The sequence below is a fragment of the Nerophis lumbriciformis genome, linkage group LG24, assembly GCF_033978685.3.
Source record: "Nerophis lumbriciformis linkage group LG24, RoL_Nlum_v2.1, whole genome shotgun sequence".
Classification (NCBI taxonomy): Eukaryota; Metazoa; Chordata; class Actinopteri; order Syngnathiformes; family Syngnathidae; genus Nerophis; species Nerophis lumbriciformis.
In genome coordinates this window covers 37,741,175-37,765,000 of record NC_084571.2, presented here as the reverse complement: position 1 = coordinate 37,765,000, position 23,826 = coordinate 37,741,175, and the positions used below count along the sequence as shown (strand labels likewise).

The 23,826-nt window shown below is 42.8% G+C and overlaps 1 protein-coding gene across 1 annotated transcript in view; it reads left to right on the top strand.

Annotated features, from left to right (window-relative positions):
- The window catches only part of trip10a (thyroid hormone receptor interactor 10a), a 145,368-nt gene that overhangs the window by 44,806 nt on the left and 76,736 nt on the right, over positions 1–23,826 (top strand). The window contains exon 3 of the mRNA XM_061982065.1: positions 17,049–17,105. Within this exon, the coding sequence (XP_061838049.1) occupies positions 17,049–17,105 (57 nt within the window). The remainder of the gene's footprint in view (positions 1–17,048; positions 17,106–23,826) is intronic.

Below are 23,826 nucleotides of genomic sequence, written 5' to 3'. Positions count from 1 at the left end.
ATTTTTACTGTAAAGTATAGGTTTTTATTTTCATTTTTTACGACATTTTACGGTAAATGGAAAAGAACAGTACCACTGTTTTTTTTTGGGGGGGGGGTTACAGAAAAAGCTGGCAGCTTAGTTGCCAGAATTTTTGTGTTAAATTGGTTTTTACAACATTATATTGTTCATGGAAAAACAGTAATAATAATAATAATTGTTTTTATTTGTAGAAAGCACTTATACATTGAGCAAACAACCTCATAGTGCTACAGTGCATTAAAAAAAAAAATGATAAAAATTAAAAAAAATACAAACTAGAACAGCCTAATAGCTACAACTATATGCATAAATCTACAAAAAGGCTTTTCTTTTTAAAAAGAAGGGTTTTTAAGCCTTTTTTAAAAACATCCACAGTCTGTGGTGCCCTCAGGTGGTCAGGGAGAGCGTTCCACAGACAGAGCAGAAAGCCCGGTCTCCCATTGTTCGTAGCTTTGTCCTCGGAGGTTGGAGGAGGTTAGCCTGTCCGGAGGATTTGGGGGTGAGTAGTTCTTTGAGGTAGAGGGGGGCATTTCCATGGAGGCACTGGTGGGTTAGTAGGGAGACTTTGCATTCAATCCTGAGTGGAGCAGGAAGCCAGTGAAGGGATTTGAGAGTTGGTGTGATATGGTCGTATTTCCGCACTCTCATCAGGATCCTAGCAACACTATTCTGTATGTATAGACATATTTAACAATCATACACATTTACACAGAAAAAGAAAAGAAAAAGAATGACCAAAAAAGGAATAGGCTGAAGCCAAAGCTTATATTTACCTATCTTATACCTTTACTGAAAATAAGATTACCTGGAACATCAACGTTAAAAAAAAAAATCAATGGTATGAATTAGTACCGTATTTTCCGGACTATTAAAATATTTTTTTCCCCCTCAAAACTGGACAGTGCGCCTTATAACCAGGTGCGCCTAATATACGGAATAATTCTGGTTTTGCTTACCGACCTCGAAGCAATTTTATTTGGTTCATGGTGTGATGTTAAGTGTGACCAGTAGATGGCAGTCAAACATAAGAGATACGTGTAGACTGCACTATGATGGCAATATGACTCAAGTAAACAACGTCAACATTTTATATGCCATCCATCCATCCATCCATCCATCCATCTTCTTCCGCTTATCCGAGGTCGGGTCGCGGGGGCAGCAGCTTAAGCAGGGAAGCCCAGACTTCCCTCTCCCCAGCCACTTCGTCCAGCTCCTCCCGGGGGATCCCGAGGCGTTCCCAGGCCAGCCGGGAGACATAGTCTTCCCAGCGTGTCCTGGGTCTTCCCCGTGGCCTCCTACCGGTCGGACGTGCCCGAAACACCTTCCTAGGGAGGCGTTCGGGTGGCATCCTGACCAGATGCCCGAACCACCTCATCTGGCTCCTCTCGATGTGGAGGAGCAGCGGCTTTACTTTGAGTTCCTCCCGAATGACAGAGCTTCTCACCCTATCTCTAAGGGAGAGCCCCGCCACTCAGCGGAGGAAACTCATTTCGGCCGCTTGTACCCGTGATCTTGTCCTTTCGGTCATGACCCAAAGCTCATGACCATAGGTGAGGATGGGAACGTAGATCGACCGGTAAATCGAGAGCTTTGCCTTCCGGCTCAGCTCCTTCTTCACCACAACGGATCGATACAGCGTCCGCATTACTGAAGACGCCGCACCGATCCGCCTGTCGATCTCACGATCCACTCTTCCCCCACTCGTGAACAAGACTCCGAGGTACTTGAACTCCTCCACTTGGGGCAAGATCTCCTCCCCAACCCGGAGATGGCACTCCACCCTTTTCCGGGAGAGAACCATGGACTCGGACTTGGAGGTGCTGATTCCCATCCCAGTCGCTTCACACTCGGCTGCGAACCGATCCAGTGAGAGCTGAAGATCTTGGCCGGAGGAAGCCATCAGGACCACATCATCTGCAAATAGCAGGGACCTAATCCTGCATCCACCAAACCAGATACCCTCAACGCCTTGACTGCGCCTAGAAATTCTGTCCATAAAGGTTATGAACAGAATGGGTGACAAAGGGCAGCCTTGGCGGAGTCCAACCCTCACTGGAAACGTGTACGACTTACTGCCGGCAATGCGGACCAAGCTCTGACACTGATCATACAGGGAGCGGACTGCCACAATCAGACAGTCCGATACCCCATACTCTCTGAGCACTCCCCACAGGACTTCCCGAGGGACACGGTCGAATGCCTTCTCCAAGTCCACAAAGCACATGTAGACTGTTTGGGCAAACTCCCATGCACCCTCAAGGACCCTGCCGAGAGTATAGAGCTGGTCCACAGTTCCACGACCAGGACGAAAACCACACTGTTCCTCCTGAATCCGAGGTTCGACTATCCGGCGTAGCCTCCTCTCCAGTACACCTGAATAGACCTTACAATGTTCCATTGAAAATATAGAACATTACACACGGCGCTCAAAAATCTATAACGTGTTTGAGTACGACTTTGGTAAGCTATGAAGCCGCACCGCTTGATGTGCTTCAACATAGGAGTATTATTATGGTGCGTGTATAAGGTAAGACATATTATCTGACGTTTTGTTTCGCAATATCATGCAACTTTTCTTACCTTCTGGTACCTGCTGATGTGTATTTGGATTGCCATTTCTAATATAAAGTAGTGTAAAGTTCTTACTTATATCTGTCAGTAAACCCGCCATGAAAGCGCTAAAACATACCGGTGTAGTGACTTTACATTATTCACCCAAGGAACTTTAGTTATTAGAGAGTTCCGGTCGGACGTTTTTTTCACGGGACACATTTCCGGCGTTGTTGTTGTTATTGCACTAGTGAGCCACGGATGAGGAGATGCTGCTCCGTTATTGATTGAAGTAAAGTCTGAATGTCATTAAAACAGTTAGCGCCATCTTTTGACACTTCTTCCACTCCCGTCCTTGCACGCTACACCGCTACAACAAAGAAGACGCTGTCGAAGGTGAGCCACGTAAATAAGACCCGCCCACAAAGCGGCGCATCCTGAAGAGACTGTCAGAAAGCGACTTGAAGATGATGTGTAAAACATCATCTATGCAACATGTTATGTAGACCACAAGGAAGTCTTTTACATTTAGAAAAATATAATAATAATCATTTTATTAATATGACTCCTTCAATGCGCCTTATAATCCGGTGCACCTTATATATATGAAAAAAATATCTAAAATGGACCATATATCAGCAGTGCGCCTTATAATCCGGTGCGCCCTATGGTCCGGAAAATATGGTAATTGTTGCTATATTTTATAATTTTCTATTATTTCATCTTTCAAGGTTTTCTTAAACCTTAACAAAGAACTACATGTCTTCAACTCATCACTGAGCCTGTTCCACCATTTAACTCCTGAAACTGAAATACATTTGTGTTAATTAGGGACCGCAATGTCCCTTTGGGACAGAGGACCCAATTGTATTTCGTGTGTTTTATTATTATTATTATTATTCCGCCGCCTCTTTGAGCTGTAATTTGACCCCCTTAACATGCTTCAAAACTCACCATATTTGACACACACATCAGGACTGGCGAAAATTGCGATCTAATCAAAAAACCAAACCCCAAAACTCAAAATTGCGCTCTAGCGCCCCTTAGGAATAAACACAGAAAAAACTGCTTGTAACTTCCGGTAGGAATGTCGTAGAGACATGAAACAAAAAACCTCTATGTAGGTCTGACTTAGACCTAGATTTCATACATTAACATCCTTCAGCAAAAAGTTGGCAATTCCCCCTTCAAAACAAAATTTTAGTAAAAACAGTCACTTTTGCCTCTTTGAGCTGTAATTTGACCCCCTTAACATGCTTCAAAACTCACCAAACTAGACACACACATCAGGACTGGCGAAAATTGCGATTTAATAAAAAACCTAACACCAAAACTCAAAATTGCGCTCTAGCGCCCCCTAGGAAGAAAACACAGACAAAACTGCTCCTAGGAAGAAAACACAGACAAAACTGCCTGTAACTTCCAGTAAGAATGTCGAAGAGACATGAAACAAAAACTTCTATGTAGGTCTCACTTAGACCTACATTTCATTCATTGACAACCCCCAGCAAAAATCAACAGGAAGTTTGCTATTCCCCCTTCAAAACAAAAGTTTTGTAAAAACCGGTTACCTTTCTTCAAAAATGATCTCCTCTGAGCGGGTTTGTCGTGTTGGCTTCAAACTAGCACAGGAGAGAGATTGAACCCTTCTGATTAAAAGTTGATGAAAGAGTTTTAATTACTGCTCCGGTTTGGATTTTATGTGCCGTCAAATTCGGTCCCGTCCATCGCTGCTTTCAGCTTTAATTATTATTATTATTCCGCCGCCTCTTTGAGCTGTAATTTGACCCCCTTAACATGCTTCAAAACTCACCATATTTGACACACACATCAGGACTGACGAAAATTGCGATCTAATCAAAAAACCAAACCCCAAAACTCAAAATTGCGCTCTAGCGCCCCTTAGGAATAAACACAGAAAAAACTGCTTGTAACTTCCGGTAGGAATGTCGTAGAGACATGAAACAAAAACCTCTATGTAGGTCTGACTTAGACCTAGATTTCATACATTAACATCCTTCAGCAAAAAGTTGGCAATTCCCCCTTCAAAACAAAATTTGAGTAAAAACAGTCACTTTTGCCTCTTTGAGCTGTTATTTGACCCCCTTAACATGCTTCAAAACTCACCAAACTGGACACACATCAGGACTGGCAAAAATTGCGATCTAATCAATCAATCAATCAATGTTTATTTATATAGCCCTAAATCACAAGTGTCTCAAAGCGCTGCACAAGCCACAACGACATCCTCGGTACAAAGCCCACATAAGGGCAAGGAAAAACTCACCCCAGTGGGACGTCGAGGACTGGCAAAAATTGCGATCTAATAAAAAAAAAACCAACCCCAAAACTCAAAATTGCGCTCTAGCGTTCCCTAGGAAGAAAACACAGACACAACTGCTCCTAGGAAGAAAACTCAGACAAAACTGCCTGTAACTTCCAGTAGGAATGTCGTAGAGACATGAAACAAAACCCTCTATGTAGGTCTCACTTAAACCTACATGTCATATATTGACAACCCCTAGCAAAAATCAACAGGAAGTTTGCAATTCTCCCTTCAAAACAAAAGTTTTGTAAAAACCGGTCACCTTTTTTCAAACATTATCTCCTCTGACCGCGTTTGTCGTGTCGGCTTCAAACTAGCACAGGAGAGAGATTGAACCCTTCTGATTAAAAGTTGACCAAAGAGTTTTAATTACTGCCCTGGTTTGGATTTTATGTGCCGTCAAAGTCGGTCCCGTCCATCGCTGCTTGCAGCTTAAATTATTATTATTATTCCGCCGCCTCTTTGAGCTGTAATTTGACCCCCTTAACATGCTTCAAAACTCACCATATTTGACACACACATCAGGACTGGCGAAAATTGCGATCTAATCAAAAAACCAAACCCCAAAACTCAAAATTGCGCTCTAGTGCCCCTTAGGAATAAACACAGAAAAAACTGCTTGTAACTTCCGGTAGGAGTGTCGTAGAGACATGAAACAAAAAACCTCTATGTAGGTCTGACTTAGACCTAGATTTCATACATTAACATCCTTCAGCAAAAAGTTGGCAATTCCCCCTTCAAAACAAAATTGTAGTAAAAACAGTCACTTTTGCCTCTTTGAGCTGTAATTTGACCCCCTTAACATGCTTCAAAACTCACCAAACTGGACACACACATCAGGACTGGCAAAAATTGCGATCTAATAAAAAAAAAAAAACCAACCCCAAAACTCAAAATTGCGCTCTAGCGTCCCCTAGGAAGAAAACACAGACACAACTGCTCCAGACAAAACGGCCTGTAACTTCCAGTAGGAATGTCGTAGAGACATGAAACAAAACCCTCTATGTAGGTCTCACTTAAACCTACATGTCATATATTGACAACCCCTAGCAAAAATCAACAGGAAGTTTGCAATTCCCCCTTCAAAACAAAAGTTTTGTAAAAACCGGTCACCTTTTTTCAAACATTATCTCCTCTGAGCGCGTTTGTCGTGTCGGCTTCAAACTAGCACAGGAGAGAGATTGAACCCTTCTGATTAAAAGTTGACGAAAGAGTTTTAATTACTGCTCCGGTTTGGATTTTATGTGCCGTCAAATTCGGTCCCGTCCATCGCTACTTGCAGCTTTAATTATTATTATTATTCCGCCGCCTCTTTGAGCTGTAATTTGACCCCCTTAACATGCTTCAAAACTCACCGTATTTGACACACACATCAGGACTGGCGAAAATTGCGATCTAATCAAAAAACCAAACCCCAAAACTCAAAATTGCGCTCTAGCGCCCCTTAGGAATAAACACAGAAAAGACTGCCTGTAACTTCCGGTAGGAATGTCGTAGAGACATGAAACAAAAACCTCTATGTAGGTCTGACTTAGACCTAGATTTCATACATTAACATCCTTCAGCAAAAAGTTGGCAATTCCCCCTTCAAAACAAAATTTTAGTAAAAACAGTCACTTTTGCCTCTTTGAGCTGTAATTTGACCCCCTTAACATGCTTCAAAACTCACCGTATTTGACACACACATCAGGACTGGCGAAAATTGCGATCTAATCAAAAAACCAAACCCCAAAACTCAAAATTGCGCTCTAGCGCCCCTTAGGAATAAACACAGAAAAAACTGCTTGTAACTTCCGGTAGGAATGTCGTAGAGACATGAAACAAAAACCTCTATGTAGGTCTGACGTAGACCTAGATTTCATACATTAACATCCTTCAGCAAAAAGTTGGCAATTCCCCCTTCAAAACAAAATTTTAGTAAAAACAGTCACTTTTGCCTCTTTGAGCTGTAATTTGACCCCCTTAACATGCTTCAAAACTCACCAAACTGGACACACAAATCAGGACTGGCAAAAATTGCGATCTAATCAATCAATCAATCAATGTTTATTTATATAGCCCTAAATCACAAGTGTCTCAAAGGGCTGCACAAGCCACAACGACATCCTCGGTACAAAGCCCACATAAGGGCAAGGAAAAACTCACCCCAGTGGGACGTCGAGGACTGGCAAAAATTGCGATCTAATAAAAAAAACCCAACCCCAAAACTCAAAATTGCGCTCTAGCGTCCCCTAGGAAGAAAACACAGACACAACTGCTCCTAGGAAGAAAACTCAGACAAAACTGCCTGTAACTTCCAGTAGGAATGTCGTAGAGACATGAAACAAAACCCTCTATGTAGGTCTCACTTAAACCTACATGTCATATATTGACAACCCCTAGCAAAAATCAACAGGAAGTTTGCAATTCCCCCTTCAAAACAAAAGTTTTGTAAAAACCGGTCACCTTTTTTCAAACATTATCTCCTCTGAGCGCGTTTGTCGTGTCGGCTTCAAACTAGCACAGGAGAGAGATTGAACCCTTCTGATTAAAAGTTGACCAAAGAGTTTTAATTACTGCTCCGGTTTGGATTTTATGTGCCATCAAAGTCGGTCCCGTCCATCGCTGCTTGCAGCTTTAATTATTATTATTATTATTCCGCTGCCTCTTTGAGCTGTAATTTGACCCCCTTAACATGCTTCAAAACTCACCATATGTGACACACACATCAGGACTGGCGAAAATTGCGATCTAATCAAAAAACCAAACCCCAAAACTCAAAATTGCGCTCTAGCGCCCCTTAGGAATAAACACAGAAAAACTGCTTGTAACTTCCGGTAGGAATGTCGTAGAGACATGAAACAAAAACCTCTATGTAGGTCTGACTTACACCTAGATTTCATACATTAACATCCTTCAGCAAAAAGTTGGCAATTCCCCCTTCAAAACAAAATTTTTGTAAAAACAGTCACTTTTGCCTCTTTGAGCTGTAATTTGACCCCCTTAACATGCTTCAAAACTCACCAAACTGGACACACACATCAGGACTGGCAAAAATTGCGATCTAATAAAAAAAAACCCAACCCCAAAACTCAAAATTGCGCTCTAGCGTCCCCTAGGAAGAAAACACAGACACAACTGCTCCTAGGAAGAAAACTCAGACAAAACTGCTTGTAACTTCCAGTAGGAATGTCGTAGAGACATGAAACAAAACCCTCTATGTAGGTCTCACTTAAACCTACATGTCATATATTGACAACCCCTAGCAAAAATCAACAGGAAGTTTGCAATTCCCCCTTCAAAACAAAAGTTTTGTAAAAACCGGTCACCGTTTTTCAAACATTATCTCCTCTGAGCGCGTTTGTCGTGTCTGCTTCAAACTAGCACAGGAGAGAGATTGAACCCTTCTGATTAAAAGTTGACCAAAGAGTTTTAATTACTGCCCTGGTTTGGATTTTATGTGCCGTCAAAGTCGGTCCCGTCCATCGCTGCTTGCAGCTTTAATTATTATTATTATTCCGCCGCCTCTTTGAGCTGTAATTTGACCCCCTTAACATGCTTCAAAACTCACCATATTTGACACACACACATCAGGACTGGCGAAAATTGCGATCTAATCAAAAAACCAAACCCCAAAACTCAAAATTGCGCTCTAGCGCCCCTTAGGAATAAACACAGAAAAAACTGCTTGTAACTTCCGGTAGGAATGTCGTAGAGACATGAAACAAAAACCTCTATGTAGGTCTGACTTAGACCTACATTTCATACATTAACATCCTTCAGCAAAAAGTTGGCAATTCCCCCTTCAAAACTAAATTGTAGTAAAAACAGTCACTTTTGCCTCTTTGAGCTGTAATTTGACCCCCTTAACATGCTTCAAAACTCACCAAACTGGACACACAAATCAGGACTGGCAAAAATTGCGATCTAATCAATCAATCAATCAATCAATGTTTATTTATATAGCCCTAAATCACAAGTGTCTCAAAGGGCTGCACAAGCCACAATGACATCCTCGGTACAAAGCCCACATAAGGGCAAGGAAAACTCACCCCAGTGGGACGTCGAGGACTGGCAAAAATTGCGATCCAATAAAAAAAACCCAACCCCAAAACTCAAAATTGCGCTCTAGCGTCCCCTAGGAAGAAAACACAGACACAACTGCTCCTAGGAAGAAAACTCAGACAAAACTGCCTGTAACTTCCAGTAGGAATGTCATAGAGACATGAAACAAAACCCTCTATGTAGGTCTCACTTAAACCTACATGTCATATATTGACAACACCTAGCAAAAATCAACAGGAAGTTTGCAATTCCCCCTTCAAAACAAAAGTTTTGTAAAAACCGGTCACCTTTTTTCAAACATTATCTCCTCTGAGCGCGTTTGTCGTGTCGGCTTCAAACTAGCACAGGAGAGAGATTGAACCCTTCTGATTAAAAGTTGACCAAAGAGTTTTAATTACTGCCCCGGTTTGGATTTTATGTGCCGTCAAAGTCGGTCCCGTCCATCGCTGCTTGCAGCTTTAATTATTATTATTATTCCGCCGCCTCTTTGAGCTGTAATTTGACCCCCTTAACATGCTTCAAAACTCACCATATTTGACACACACATCAGGACTGGCGAAAATTGCGATCTAATCAAAAAACCAAACCCCAAAACTCAAAATTGCGCTCTAGCGCCCCTTAGGAATAAACACAGAAAAAACTGCTTGTAACTTCCGGTAGGAATGTCGTAGAGACATGAAACAAAAAACCTCTATGTAGGTCTGACTTAGACCTAGATTTCATACATTAACATCCTTCAGCAAAAAGTTGCCAATTCCCCCTTCAAAACAAAATTTTAATAAAAACAGTCACTTTTGCCTCTTTGAGCTGTAATTTGACCCCCTTAACATGCTTCAAAACTCACCAAACTGGACACACAAATCAGGACTGGCAAAAATTGCGATCTAATAAAAAAAAAAACCCAACCCCAAAACTCAAAATTGCGCTCTAGCGTCCCCTAGGAAGAAAACACAGACACAACTGCTCCTAGGAAGAAACTTCAGACAAAACTGCCTGTAACTTCCGGTAGGAATGTCGTAGAGACATGAAACAAAAACCTCTATGTAGGTCTGACTTAGACCTAGATTTCATACATTAACATCCTTCAGCAAAAAGTTGGCAATTCCCCCTTCAAAACAAAATTTTAGTAAAAACAGTCACTTTTGCCTCTTTGAGCTGTAATTTGACCCCCTTAACATGCTTCAAAACTCACAAAACTGGACACCCAAATCAGGACTGGCAAAAATTGCGATCTAATAAAAAAAAAAACCCAACCCAAAAACTCAAAATTGCGCTCTAGCGTCCCCTAGCAAGAAAACACAGACACAACTGCTCCTAGGAAGAAAACTCAGACAAAACTGCCTGTAACTTCCAGTAGGAATGTCTTAGAGACATGAAACAAAAACCTCTATGTAGGTCTCACTTAAACCTACATGTCATATATTGACAACCCCTAGCAAAAATCAACAGGAAGTTTGCAATTCCCCCTTCAAAACAAAAGTTTTGTAAAAACCGGTCACCTTTTTTCAAACATTATCTCCTCTGAGCGCGTTTGTCGTGTCGGCTTCAAACTAGCACAGGAGAGAGATTGAACCCTTTTGATTAAAAGTTGACCAAAGAGTTTTAATTACTGCCCTGGTTTGGATTTTATGTGCCGTCAAAGTCGGTCCCGTCCATCGCTGCTTGCAGCTTTAATTATATATAGTTTTTTACCTACAATGTAAAAAAAAAATATCTGTAGATTTTACAGTACAAAATAAGGTATTTCTTACAGTATATAAATGAAAATCGAAAACCAGTCCCGATGTTTTTCCTGTAAAATTTACCGTTGTTGTTGTTATGACAGAGTTAATGGAAAAACGGTACCACAGTTTTTTGGTGTTTTTTTTTTTGATTGATTTGATTTTTGAGGTTGAGTTTATTTGGAACATGCAAGCATACAACATGATACATCACGATTTCCAGTTTCTCTTTTCAACATGTTGGAAAAGGAGTAGGAAGAAGCAGAGCTTATTTAATCCTACAACCTTTTCTTTTTCATAACAGTTGCTGAAACTTTTGTTCACCTCCCGTTCTCATTTTATTCACAATATACCCCATAAGTACCGTATTTTTCGGACGATAAGTCGCAGTTTTTTTTCCATAGTTTGGGTGCGACTTATACTCAGGAGCGACTTATGTGTGAAATTATTAACACATTAGCGTAAAATATCAAATATTATTATTTATCTCATTCACGTAAGAGACTAGACCAGGGGTCGGCAACCTTTACCAGTCAAAGAGCCATTTTGACCAGTTTCACAAATTATAGAAAACAATGGGAGCCGCAAGAAATTTTAGAAATTTTAAATGAAATTAAAGCTGCAAGCAGCGATGGACGGGACCGACTTTGACGGCACAAAATCCAAACCGAAACAGTAATTAAAACTCTTTGGTCAAGTTTTAATCAGAAGGGTTCAATCTCTCTCCTGTGCTAGTTTGAAGCCGACACGACAAACGCGCTCAGAGGAGATAATGTTTGAAAAAAGGTGACCGGTTTTTACAAAATTTTTGTTTTGAAGGGGGAATTGCAAACTTCCTGTTGATTTTTGCTGGGGGTTGTCAATATATGAAATGTAGGTCTAAGTGAGACCTACATAGAGGTTTTTGTTTCATGTCTCTAAGACACTCATACTGGAAGTTACAGGCAGTTTTGTCTGAGTTTTCCTCCTAGGAGCAGTTGTGTCTGTGTTTTCTTCCTAGGGGGCCCTAGAGAGCAATTTTGAGTTTTGGGGTTTGGTTTTTTATTAGATGGCAATTTTCGCTAGTCCTGATGTGTGTGTCCAGTTTGGTGAGTTTTGAAGCATGTTAAGGGGGTCAAATTACAGCTCAAAGAGGCAAAAGTGACTGTTTTTAGTAACATTTTGTTTTGAAGGGGGAATTGCCAACTTCCTGTGGATTTTTGCTGAAGGATGTCAATGTATGAAATCTAGGTCTAAGTCAGACCTACATAGAGGTTTTTGTTTCATGTCTCTACGACATTCCTACTGGAAGTTACAGGCAGTTTTGTCTGTGTTCTTTCCTAGGGGGCGCTAGAGCGCAATTTTGAATTTTGGTTTTTTTTTTTTTTTTTTTTTAGATGGCAATTTTTGCTAGTCCTGATGTGTGTGTCAAATATGGTGAGTTTTGAAGCATGTTAAGGGGGTCAAATTACAGCTCAAAGAGGCGGCGGAATAATAATAATAATTAAAGCTGCAAGCAGCATTGGTCGGGCCCGCGTATTTGGCAGGTGCTAGTCCTAAGTGTCCCAATACTTTTGTCTACTTTTAGTCTGAAGTGTCCCAAGACTTTTGTCTAGTGTACCTACCTTGTCTGCATTGTGTGGGCACGTTGGTGCTTCCTGCTTTTAAGCAGCCATCTTAAAAAAACAGCAGCGCAGCAGCATCAGCGCAGCGGGTCTTTGAAGGGTCATAAAATCAAAACCGGAGCAGTTAGAAAAAAAGCGCAACTGTCATTGCAATCACAAGGGTTAAATCTCTCCTGTGTTAGTTTGAAGGCGAAACGACAAACGCGCTCAGAGGAGTTCGTTTTTGAAGGAAGGTGACCGGTTTTTACAAAAAATTTGTTTTGAAGGGGGAATAGCAAACTTCCTGTTGATTTTTGCTGGGGGTTGTCAATTTATGAAATGTAGGTCTAAGTGAGACCTACATAGAGGTTTTTGTTTCATGTCTCTCCGACCTTCCCAGTGGGAGTTACAGGCAGTTTTTTCATCCGAGGAGCAGTTTTTTGTGCGTTTTATTAAAAAATTGCGCTAGAGCACAATTTTGAGATTTGGGGTTAGGTTTTTTTATTAGATCCCAATTTTTGCCAGTCCTAATGTGTGTGTTCAGTTTGGTGAGTTTTGAAGCGTGTTAAGGGGGTCAAATTACAGCTCAAAGAGGCAAAAGTGACTGTTTTTAGTACTTTTTTGTCTTGAAGGGGGAATTGCCAACTTCCTGTTGATTTTAGCCCGAGGATGTAAAATTATGAGAACTAGGTCTAAGTCAGACCTACATAGAGGATTTTGTTTCATGTCTTTCCGACCTTTCTAGTGGGAGTTACAGGCAGTCTAGTTTTTTTTTTTCCTAGGGGGCGCTAGAGCGCAATTTTGAGTTTTGCGGTTCGGTTTTTTTAATAAAAGACAATTTTCGCAGGTCCTGATGTGTGGGTCAAATATGGTGAGTTTTGAAGCATGTTAAGTGGGTCAAATTAGTGCTCAAAGAGGCGGCGGAATAATAATAATAATAAAACCTTTTGCAATGGGCCATGCAGGCCCTAATAACACTGTATATGTATTTTTTTTTTTTTTGCTTTGTGCTATGTATAACCAGGGGTCTCAGACACGCTGCCCACCCTTTTATGTGGAATGTGAAAGCTGGTGCGGCACGCGGGTTTTTATTTAATGGCGCTTGTCAGCGTCATGCATGCTGTGATGGTACAGCATATAGCACCCACTACAATCAGCGTGCCCGATCAGCCACACGTTGTATGGGGCTTCTGCTTTACTCACGTGGTTAACAGCAAGGCATACTTGGTCAACAACCACACAGCTCACACTGACGGTGGCGGTATAAAAAAAACAAAAAACTTTAACACTCTTACTAATAATGCGCCACACTGTGAACCCACACCAAACAAGAATGACAAACACATTTCGGGAGAACATCTGCACCGTAACACAACATAAACACAACAGGACAAATACCCAGAATCCCATGCAGCCCTAACTCTTCCGGGATACATTATACACCCCCCGCTACCAAACCCCGCCCACCTCAACCGACGCACATAGGGGGGGTTTGGTGGTAGCAGGGGTGTATAATGTATCCCGTAGAGATGCGCGGTTTGCGGGCACAACCGCGGAGTCCGCGGATTATCTGCGGATCGGGCGGATGAAATTTAAAAAAATTAGATTTTATCCGCGGGTCGGGTCGGGTCGGGCGGTTGAAATAAAAAAAAATTAGATTTTAAATAGATTCAGGCGGGTGGCAGTTAAACCAATTCATAGTATACATAGTTAAATGTTGTTACCCACATACGAAAAACGAGCAGGCACCTGCTGCATATGCCACAACAGAAGAAAAAAAAAAAGAAGAGATGGACACTTTTACGGAGCGGAGAAGGGACGCCTCGCCGGGGTCCGGGACCGAGGCCCCTTGCCCCGAGAGGGCCCCACCGGGAGCCGTAGCTGAGGCGATCCGCGAGAAGGGCCCGACGTACGTCCAGGGTCACCACCGCGCCCACCGCACCGACACCCCGCCTCGTCCGCCTTCGCCGCGGCCGGCGTCACGCGCAGCAGGTAAGCAGCTTACCTGCCCGCCACCCCCGTGGCCGGGGGCTCGTAACAGGGGTCACTCCGCGCGCTCCGCCCGCGCAGCTTACCTGCCCGCCACCCCTGTTGCCGGGGGCGCGTAACAGGGGTCACTCCGCGCGCAGTGCGCTCACGAAAGGGGTGGGGCTCACCCTGGTTGATACAGACAGCAGCTAGGACGGTGGCCATGGACGTCGGAACCCGCTAAGGAGTGTGTAACAACCCACCTGCCGAATCAACTAGCCCTGAAAATGGATGGCGCTGGAGCGTTGGGCCCATACCCGGCCGTCGCCGGCAGCGAGACGCGCTTGGAGGTGCGCTCAGCGCGGCTCCCATATGATTGCGCACTGGTGTGCGTCTGGGCCGTGACAGCGTGGCACGCGGATGTCTGTGCTGCATTGGATCAGTCTCCTTTCTTTAACAGGCAAAAGCTTTATAACCTCACTAATGCCTTGCATCGTCTATATTAGATATATAACAACGGGCGGGTGCGGGCGGATGCGGTTCTGATCAAATGTTACATCGGGTGGATGGCGGATGGTTGACGACTTTCTGATGCGGTTGCGGATGAAATAATTGCCTATCCGCGCATCTCTAGTATCCCGGAAGAGTCAGGGCTGCATGGGATTCTGGGTGTTTGTTCTGTTGTGTTTATGTTGTGTTGAGGTGCAGATGTTCTCCCGAAATGTGTTTGTCATTCTTGTTTGGTTTTGGTTCAAAGTGTGGCGCATTATTAGTAAGAGTGTTAAAGTTGTTTTATATGGTCACCGTCAGTGTAACCTGTGTGGCTGTTGACCAAGTATGCCTTGCTGTCACGTACGTGTGCAAGCAAAAGATGTATATTGTATAACAAGTGCTGGGCTGGCACGCTGTTAATACAGATTGAAGAGGGCGCCAAATGTTGTACCATCATGGCACGCCCTTGTTATAGCCGTAAGGGTGAAAATCGGTGAGTTTTCTGCGAGAGGCACTGAAATCCGGAAGTCTCACGGGAAAATTGGGGGGTTCAGCAAGCAAGCTGCTGAGCCGCATCAGAGTGATCAAAGAGCCGCATGCGGCTCCGGAGCCGCGGGTTGCCGACCCCTGGACTAGACGTATAAGATTTCATGGGATTTAGCGATTAGGAGTGACAGATTGTTTGGTAAACGTATAGCATGTTCTATATGTTATAGTTATTTGAATGACTCTTACCATAATATGTTACGTTAACATACCAGTTGGTTATTTATGCCTCATATAACGTACACTTATTCAGCCTGTTGTTCACTATTCTTCATTTATTTTAAATTGCCTTTCAAATGTCTATTCTTGCTGTTGGCTTTTATCAAATACATTTCCCCAAAAAATGCGACTTATACTCCAGTGCGACTTATATATGTTTTTTTCCTTCTTTATTATGCATTTTCGGCCGGTGCGACTTATACTCCGGAGCGACTTATACTCCGAAAAATGCGGTATCTATAGCAGGGATGTCAAAAGTGTGCCCCCGGAGGCCATTTGCGGCCCACAGCTAATGTTTTAAAGGCCCACGGCACATTCTAAAAATACTATAAAAGTAAACAAAAACATAACAAAAGTGAAATAAAAAAAGCTTAAAGGTGAAATGTAATTTAGAAAAAGTTGCAATGTTGACTAATAAAACAAAGCTGTTTTTTTTTTTCTTTCAAACTGTCATTGCTCAAAACATAACATTAAATCAAAATCAATGTTATTAGGAATTATTGACCTATCCAAGGTTCCCATTACTTCACATCAAATATTCCACTAAGAAAAATATTTTTGGTGGTAGATTTTGCAAATTTGGTAAATAAATAACCCAAAAATGTATATTTTTTTCTTTTGCGGAGCTGTCAGGGCGGAGTTTCTTAAATGCCTCAAATCTCCGGCATTTTGAGTTAGGGTTGCGTGTATTTTCAATGTACGTTCAGGGTTAAGAAGGGGTTAAAAACAAAACAAATTAAACGTAGCAGCATTGGTGAGGGAGGGGCAGAGACAGAGACAGAGAGAGAGAGAGAGAGAGAGAGAGAGAGTTATGGTAAACGCGCATGCGTCGCCAGGCTCTGCTTTTTATCCATAGATTTATCAGATTTCATTTTTTATTACCGTATTTTTCGGACTATGAGTCGCCGTTTTTTTCCTAGTTTGGCCGGGGGTGGGACTTATACTCAGGAGCGACTTATGTGTGAAATGATTAACACATTAGCGTAAAATATCAAATAATATTATTGATCTCATTCACGTAAGAGACTAGACGTATAAGATTTCATGGGATTTAGTGATTAGGAGTGACAGATTGTTTGGTAAACGTATAGCATGTTCTATATGTTATAGTTATTTGAATGACTCTTACCATAATATGTTACGTTAACATACCAGTTGGTTATTTATGCCTCATATAACGTGCACTTATTCAGCCTGTTGTTCACTATTCTTTATTTATTTTAATTTGCCTTTCAAATGTCTATTCTTGGTGTTGGATTTTATCAATTCAATTTCCCCAAAAAATGGGACTTATACTCCAGTGCGACTTATATATGTTTTTTTCCTTCTTTATTATGCATTTTCGGCCGGTGCGACTTATACTCCGGAGCGACTTATACTCCGAAAAATACGGTAAATATATAAACACGAGAGGTGTTTGTTGTCCTCTATTGTTGTTGTTTAACATGGCATGTGTGTGATGCTCCTTGAGTTTACCCGGTTTCCTATTTTTGAAGTGGACTATCCCAAAGTGGAACAGAGATTTCAGCCAAATTTTGTCGACATATTGTTTTGACACACTTTCACTTTTTCCCCCAGGAACCTGTCAAAGAAATTTAATCTAAAAAGGATCGGAAAAGATGAGCCAGATTGCAGGTGAGACACTTTTAAGCAAACATTAACAATGTAAATCTTAATTGGATCCAACATCAAATTGTACAACTTTAAAAGAGACTCAAAAAATGTGAATATCGTGCAAAGTTTATTTATTCCAGCTGTTACATTTACAAGGTGAAACTAATATACACTATATTGCCAAAAGTATTTGGCCACCTGCCTTGACTCACATATGAACTTGAAGTGCCATCCCATTCCTAACCCATAGGGTTCAATATGACACCTTTTGCAGCTATTACAGCTTCAACTCCTCTGGGAAGGCTGTCCACAAGGTTGCCGAGTGTGTGTTTATAGGAATTTTCCACCATTCTTCCAAAAGCGCATTGGTGAGGTCACACACTGAAGGCCTGGCTCTCAGTCTCCGTTCTAATTCATCCTAAAGGTGTTCTACTAGGTTCAGGTCAGGACTCTGTGCAAGCCAGTCAAGTTCATCCACACCAGACTCTGTCATGGACCTTGCTTTGTGCACTGGTGCACATTCATGTTGGAAGAGGAAGGGGCCCGCTCCAAACTGTTCCCACAAGGTTGGGAGCATGGAATTGTCCAAATTGTTTTGGTATCCTGGAGCATTCAAAGTTCCTTTTACTGGAACTACGGGGCCAAGCCTAACTCCTGAAAAACAACCCCACACCGTAATTCCTCCTCCACCAAATTTCACACTCGGCACAATGCAGTCCGAAATGTAGCGTTCTCCTGGCAACCTCCAAACCCAGACTGGTCCATCAGATTGCCAGATTGAAAAGTGTGATTCATCAGTCCAGAGAAGGCGTCTCCACTGCTCTAGAGTCCAGTGGCGACGTGCTTTACACCACTGCATCCCACGCTTTGCATTGGACTCTGTGATGTATGGCTTAGATGCAGCTGCTCGGCCATGGAAACCCATTCCATGAAGCTCTCTGCGTACTGTACGTGGGCTAATTGGAAGGTCACATGAAGTTTGGAGCTCTGTAGCAACTGACTGTGCAGAAAGTCTTTGCACTATGCTGACCTCGCTGTCAGTTTACGTGGTCTACCACTTGGTGGCCGAGTTGCTGTTGTTCCCAAACTCTTTAATTGTCTTATAATAAAGCCCACAGTGGACTTTGGAATCTTTAGGAGCGAGGAAATTTCACGACTGGATTTTTGTTGCACAGGTGGCATCCTATGACAGTTCCACGCTGGAAATCACTGAAAGCGGCCCATTCTTTCACAAATGTTTGTAGAAACAGTCTCCATGCCTTAGTGCTTGATTTGATACACCTGTGGCCGGGCCAAGTGATTAGGACACCTGATTCTCATCATTTTGCCAAATACTTTTGGCAATATAGTGTATGTGACATAGGCTCCTAACATGCAACTCAAGATATTTCAAGCCTATATAATTTTGATAATTATGGTTTACAGCTTATGAAAACCTTGATTTAAAAATCTGTGAACAACTTTAAGCCCATCCATCCATCCATCTTCTTCCGCTTATCCGAGGTCGGGTCGCGGGGGCAGCAGCCTAAGCAGGGAAGCCCAGACTTCCCTCTCCCCAGCCACTTCGTCCAGCTCTTCCCGTGGGACCCCGAGGCGTTCCCAGGCCAGCCGGGAGACATAGTCTTCCCAACGCGTCCTGGGTCTTCCCCGCGGCCTCCTACCGGTCGGACGTGCCCTAAACACCTCCCTAGGGAGGTGTTTAGGGTGGCATCCTGACCAGATGCCCGGACCACTTCATCTGGCTCCTCTCCATGTGGAGGAGCAGCGGCTTTACTTTGAGCTCCCCCCGGATGGCAGAGCTTCTCACCCTATCTCTAAGGGAGAGCCCCGCCACACGGCGGAGGAAACTCATTTGGGCCGCTTGTACCCGTGATCTTGTCCTTTCGGTCATAACACAAAGCTCATGACCATAGGTGAGGATGGGAACGTAGATCGACCGGTAAATTGAGAGCTTTGCCTTCCGGCTCAGCTCCTTCTTCACCACAACGGATCGATACAGCGTCCACATTACTGAAGACGCCGCACCGATCCGCCTGTCGATCTCACGATCCACTCTTCCCTCACTCGTGAACAAGACTCCGAGGTACTTGAACTCCTCCACTTGGGGCAAGAGCTCCTCCCCAACCCGGAGATGGCACTCCACCCTTTTCCGGGCGAGAACCATGGACTCGGACTTGGAGGTGCTGATTCTCATCCCAGTCGCTTCACACTCGGCTGCGAACCGATCCAGCGAGAGCTGAAGATCTTGGCCGGAGGAAGCCATCAGGACCACATCATCTGCAAAAAGCAGAGACCTAATCCTGCAGCCACCAAACCAGATCCCCTCAACGCCTTGACTGCGCCTAGAAATTCTGTCCATAAAAGTTATGAACAGAATCGGTGACAAAGGGCAGTCTTGGCGGAGTCCAACCCTCACTGGAAACGTGTCCGACTTACTGCCAAGCGGACCAAGCTCTGACACTGATCATACAGGGAGCGGACCGCCACAATCAGACAGTCCGATACCCCATACTCTCTGAGCACTCCCCACAGGACTTCCCGAGGGACACGGTCGAATGCCTTCTCCAAGTCCACAAAGCACATGTAGACTGGTTGGGCAAACTCCCATGCACCCTCAAGGACCCTGCCGAGAGTATAGAGCTGGTCCACAGTTCCACGACCAGGACGAAAACCACACTGTTCCTCCTGAATCCGAGGTTCGACTATCCGGCGTAGCCTCCTCTCCAGTACACCTGAATAGACCTTACCGGGAAGGCTGAGGAGTGTGATCCCACGATAGTTAGAACACACCCTCCGGTTCCCCTTCTTAAAGAGAGGAACCACCACCCCGGTCTGCCAATCCAGTGGTACCGCCCCCGACAACTTTAAGCCATGATCATCAAAATGCTAAGAAAGGTGTGACGTATTTCACTCTGAATATAATGACTTTACATCACATATTAGTTTCACATTTAAAGTTAAATTGCGGACATGATATTTGCACTATATTTAATTGTTTTAAGTTTCACCTGTAGATAGATATAGACGCCTGTCAATAACATTCAGGGTTGGAAAATACAAACCCCGTTTCCATATGAGTTGGGAAATTGTGTTAGATGTAAATATAAACGGAATACAATGATCTGCGAATCATTTTCAACCCATATTCAGTTGAATATGCTACAAAGACAACATATTTGATGTTCAAACTCATAAACTTTTTTTTTTTGTTGCAAATAATCATTAACTTTAGAATTTGATGCCAGCAACACGTGACAAAGAAGTTGGGAAAGGTGGCAATAAATACTGATAAAGTTGAGGAATGCTCATCAAACACTTATTTGGAACATCCCACAGGTGAGCAGGCAAATTGGGAACAGGTGGGTGCCATGATTGGGTATAAAAGTAGATTCCATGAAATGCTCAGTCATTCACAAACAAGGATGGGGCGAGGGTCACCACTTTGTCAACAAATGCCTGAGCAAATTCTTGAACAGTTTAAGAAAAACCTTTCTCAAGCAAGGAATTTAGGGATTTCACCATCTACGGTCCGTAATATCATCAAAGGGTTCAGAGAATCTGGAGAAATCACTGCACGTAAGCAGCTAAGCCCGTCACCTTCGATCCCTTAGGCTGTACTGCGTCAACAAGCGACATCAGTGTGTAAAGGATATCACCACATAGGCTCAAGAACACTTCAGAAACACTGTCAGTAACTACAGTTGGTCGCTACATCTGTATGTGCTAGTTAAAACTCTCCTACGCAAGGCGAAAACCGCTTATCAACAACACCCAGAAACGCCGTCGGCTTCGCTGGGCCTGAGCTCATCTAAGATGGACTGATACAAAGTGGAAAGGTGTTCTGTGGTCTGACGAGTCCACATTTCAAATTGTTTTTGGAAACTGCGGACGAAGAGGAAAAGAACCATCCGGATTGTTCTAGGCGCAAAGTGTAAAAGGCAGCATGTGTGATGGTATGGGGGTGTATTAGTGCCCAAGACATGGGTAACTTACACATCTGTGAAGGCGCCATTAATGCTGAAAGGTACATACAGGTTTTGGAGCAACATATGTTGCCATCCAAGCAACGTTACCATGGACGCCCCTGCTTATTTCAGCTAGACAATGCCAAACCACGTGTTACATCAACGTGGCTTCATAGTAAAAGAGTGCGGGTACTAGACTGGCCCGCCTGCAGTCCAGACCTGTCTCCCATTGAAAATGTGTGGCGCATTATGAAGCCTAAAATAGCACAACGGAGACCCCCGGACTGTTGAACAACTTAAGCTGTACATCAAGCAAGAATGGGAAAGAATTCCACCTGAGAAGCTTCAAAAATGTGTCTCCTCAGTTCCCAAATGTTTAGTGAGTGTTGTTAAAAGGAAAGGCCATGTAACACAGTGGCGAACATGCCCTTTCCTAACTTCTTTGTCATGTGTTGCAGCCATGAAGTTAATGATTATTTGCAAAAAAAAAAATAAAGTTTATGAGTTTGAACATCAAATATGTTGTCTTTGTAGCATATTCAACTGAATATGGGTTGAAAATGATTTGCAAATCATTGTATTCCGTTTATATTTACATCTAACACAATTTCCCAACTCATATGGAAACGGGGTTTGTATAAATCAATCCCTGCTGCTGCACCTTTTATCCAGATTTGGGTTCTTTCTTGATCCATGCACTGCCTCTTTAAGGACGTTGGTTAAAGGGCAGCTGCACCTTTTTTTGGAATGCTGCTTATCATTCACAATTCTTTTGCAAGACAAGAACACGTGTTGTTTCTCAGCATGTCACTACCAAGCACGTTCGCTCTCTGTGGTCCCGGCGCCACAAAAAAAAAAAAAAGTTCCTTATTATTAGCGCTTATAGTAATAATATTGCTAATGTTTGGTACATGGGCATGTCACGAAATGTAAATGTAGTATTGTTGGCAGTTTTTATATGTTTTAGAGCAGACCTGGGCAAATTAAGGCCCACTGGACATTCCCAAATAATTTTTTTTAGATTTTTAAGATGGAAAGTGTATGATGTGCAGTGATGTTTTCTAATGGCCGTAAGTCTTCAACTATACCAGGGGTCGGCAACCCGCGGCTCTAGAGCCGCATGCAGCTCTTTAGCGCCGCCCTAGTGGCTCTCTGGAGCTTTTTCAAAAAATGTATGAAAAATGGAAAAAGATTAAGGGGGAAAAAAATCTATTTTTGTTTTAATATGGTTTCTGTAGGAGGACAAACATGACACAAACCTCCCTAATTGTTATAAAGCACACTGTTTATATTAAACATGCTTCACTGATTCGAGTATTTGGCGAGCGCCGTTTTGTCCTACTAATTTTGGCGGTCCTTGAACTCATCGTAGTTTGTTTACATGTATATCTTTCTGCGACTTTCTAGGACGCGTTTTATGCCACTTCTTTTTCCGTCTCATTTTGTCCACCAAACTTTTAAGGTTGTGCATGAAAGGTGAGTTTTGTTGATGTTATTGACTTGTGTGGAGTGCTAATCAGGCATATTTGGTCACTGCATGACTGCAAGCTAATCGATGCTAACAGGCTATTTAGGCTAGCTATATGTACATATTGCATCATTATGCCTCATTTGTAGCTATATTTGAGGTCATTTTGTTTCCTTTAAGTCCTCTTAATTCCATGACACACTATCTGTATGTAGTATGTCTTTAAATTTTTTGCGGCTCCAGACAGATTTGTTTTTGTATTTTTGGTCCAATATGGCTCTTTCAACATTTTGGGTTGCCGACCCCTGAACTATACAAAGTATTTCAATTGTTGGAATCTGCACTTTTGCATGATGTACAAACCCCGTTTCCATATGAGTTGGGAAATTGTGTTAGACGTAAATATAAACGGAATACAATGACTTGCAAATCATTTTCAACCCATATTCAGTTGAATGCACTACAAAGACAACATATTTGATGTTCAAACTCATAAACTTTATTTTTTTTTTGCAAATAATCATTAACTTAGAATTTCATGGCTGCAACACGTGCCGACGTAGTTGGGAAAGGGCATGTTCACCACTGTGTTACATCACCTTTTCTTTTAACAACACTGAATAAACGACTGGGAACTGAGGAAACTAAATGTTGAAGCTTTGAAAGTGGAATTCTTTCCCATTTTTGTTTTATGTAGAGCTTCAGTCGTTCAACAGTCCGGGGTCTCCGCTGTTGTATTTTACGCTTCATAACATTTTCGATGGGAGACAGGTCTGGACTGCAGGCGGGCCAGGAAAGTACCCGCACTCTTTTTTTTTTACGAAGCCACGCTGTTGTAACACGTGCTGAGTGTGGCTTGGCATTGTCTTGCTGAAATAAGCAGGGGCGTCCATGAAAAAGACGGCGCTTAGATGGCAGCATATGTTGTTCCAAATCCTGTATGTACCTTTCAGCATTAATGGTGCCTTCACAGATGTGTAAGTTACCCATGCCTGGGACACTAATGCACCCCCATACCATCACAGATGCTGGCTTTTGAACTTTGCGTCTGGATGGTTTCGCTTCCCCTTTGGTCCGGATGACACGATGTCGAATATTTCCAAAAACAATTTGAAATGTGGACTCGTCAGACCACACAACACTTTTCCACTTTGCATGAGTCCATCTTAGATGATCTCGGGCCCAGAAAAGCCGGCGGCGTTTCTGGGTGTTGTTGATAAATGGCTTTCGCTTTGCATAGTAGAGCTTTAACTTGCACTTACAGATGTAGCGACCAACTGTAGTTACTGACAGTGGGTTTCTGAAGTGT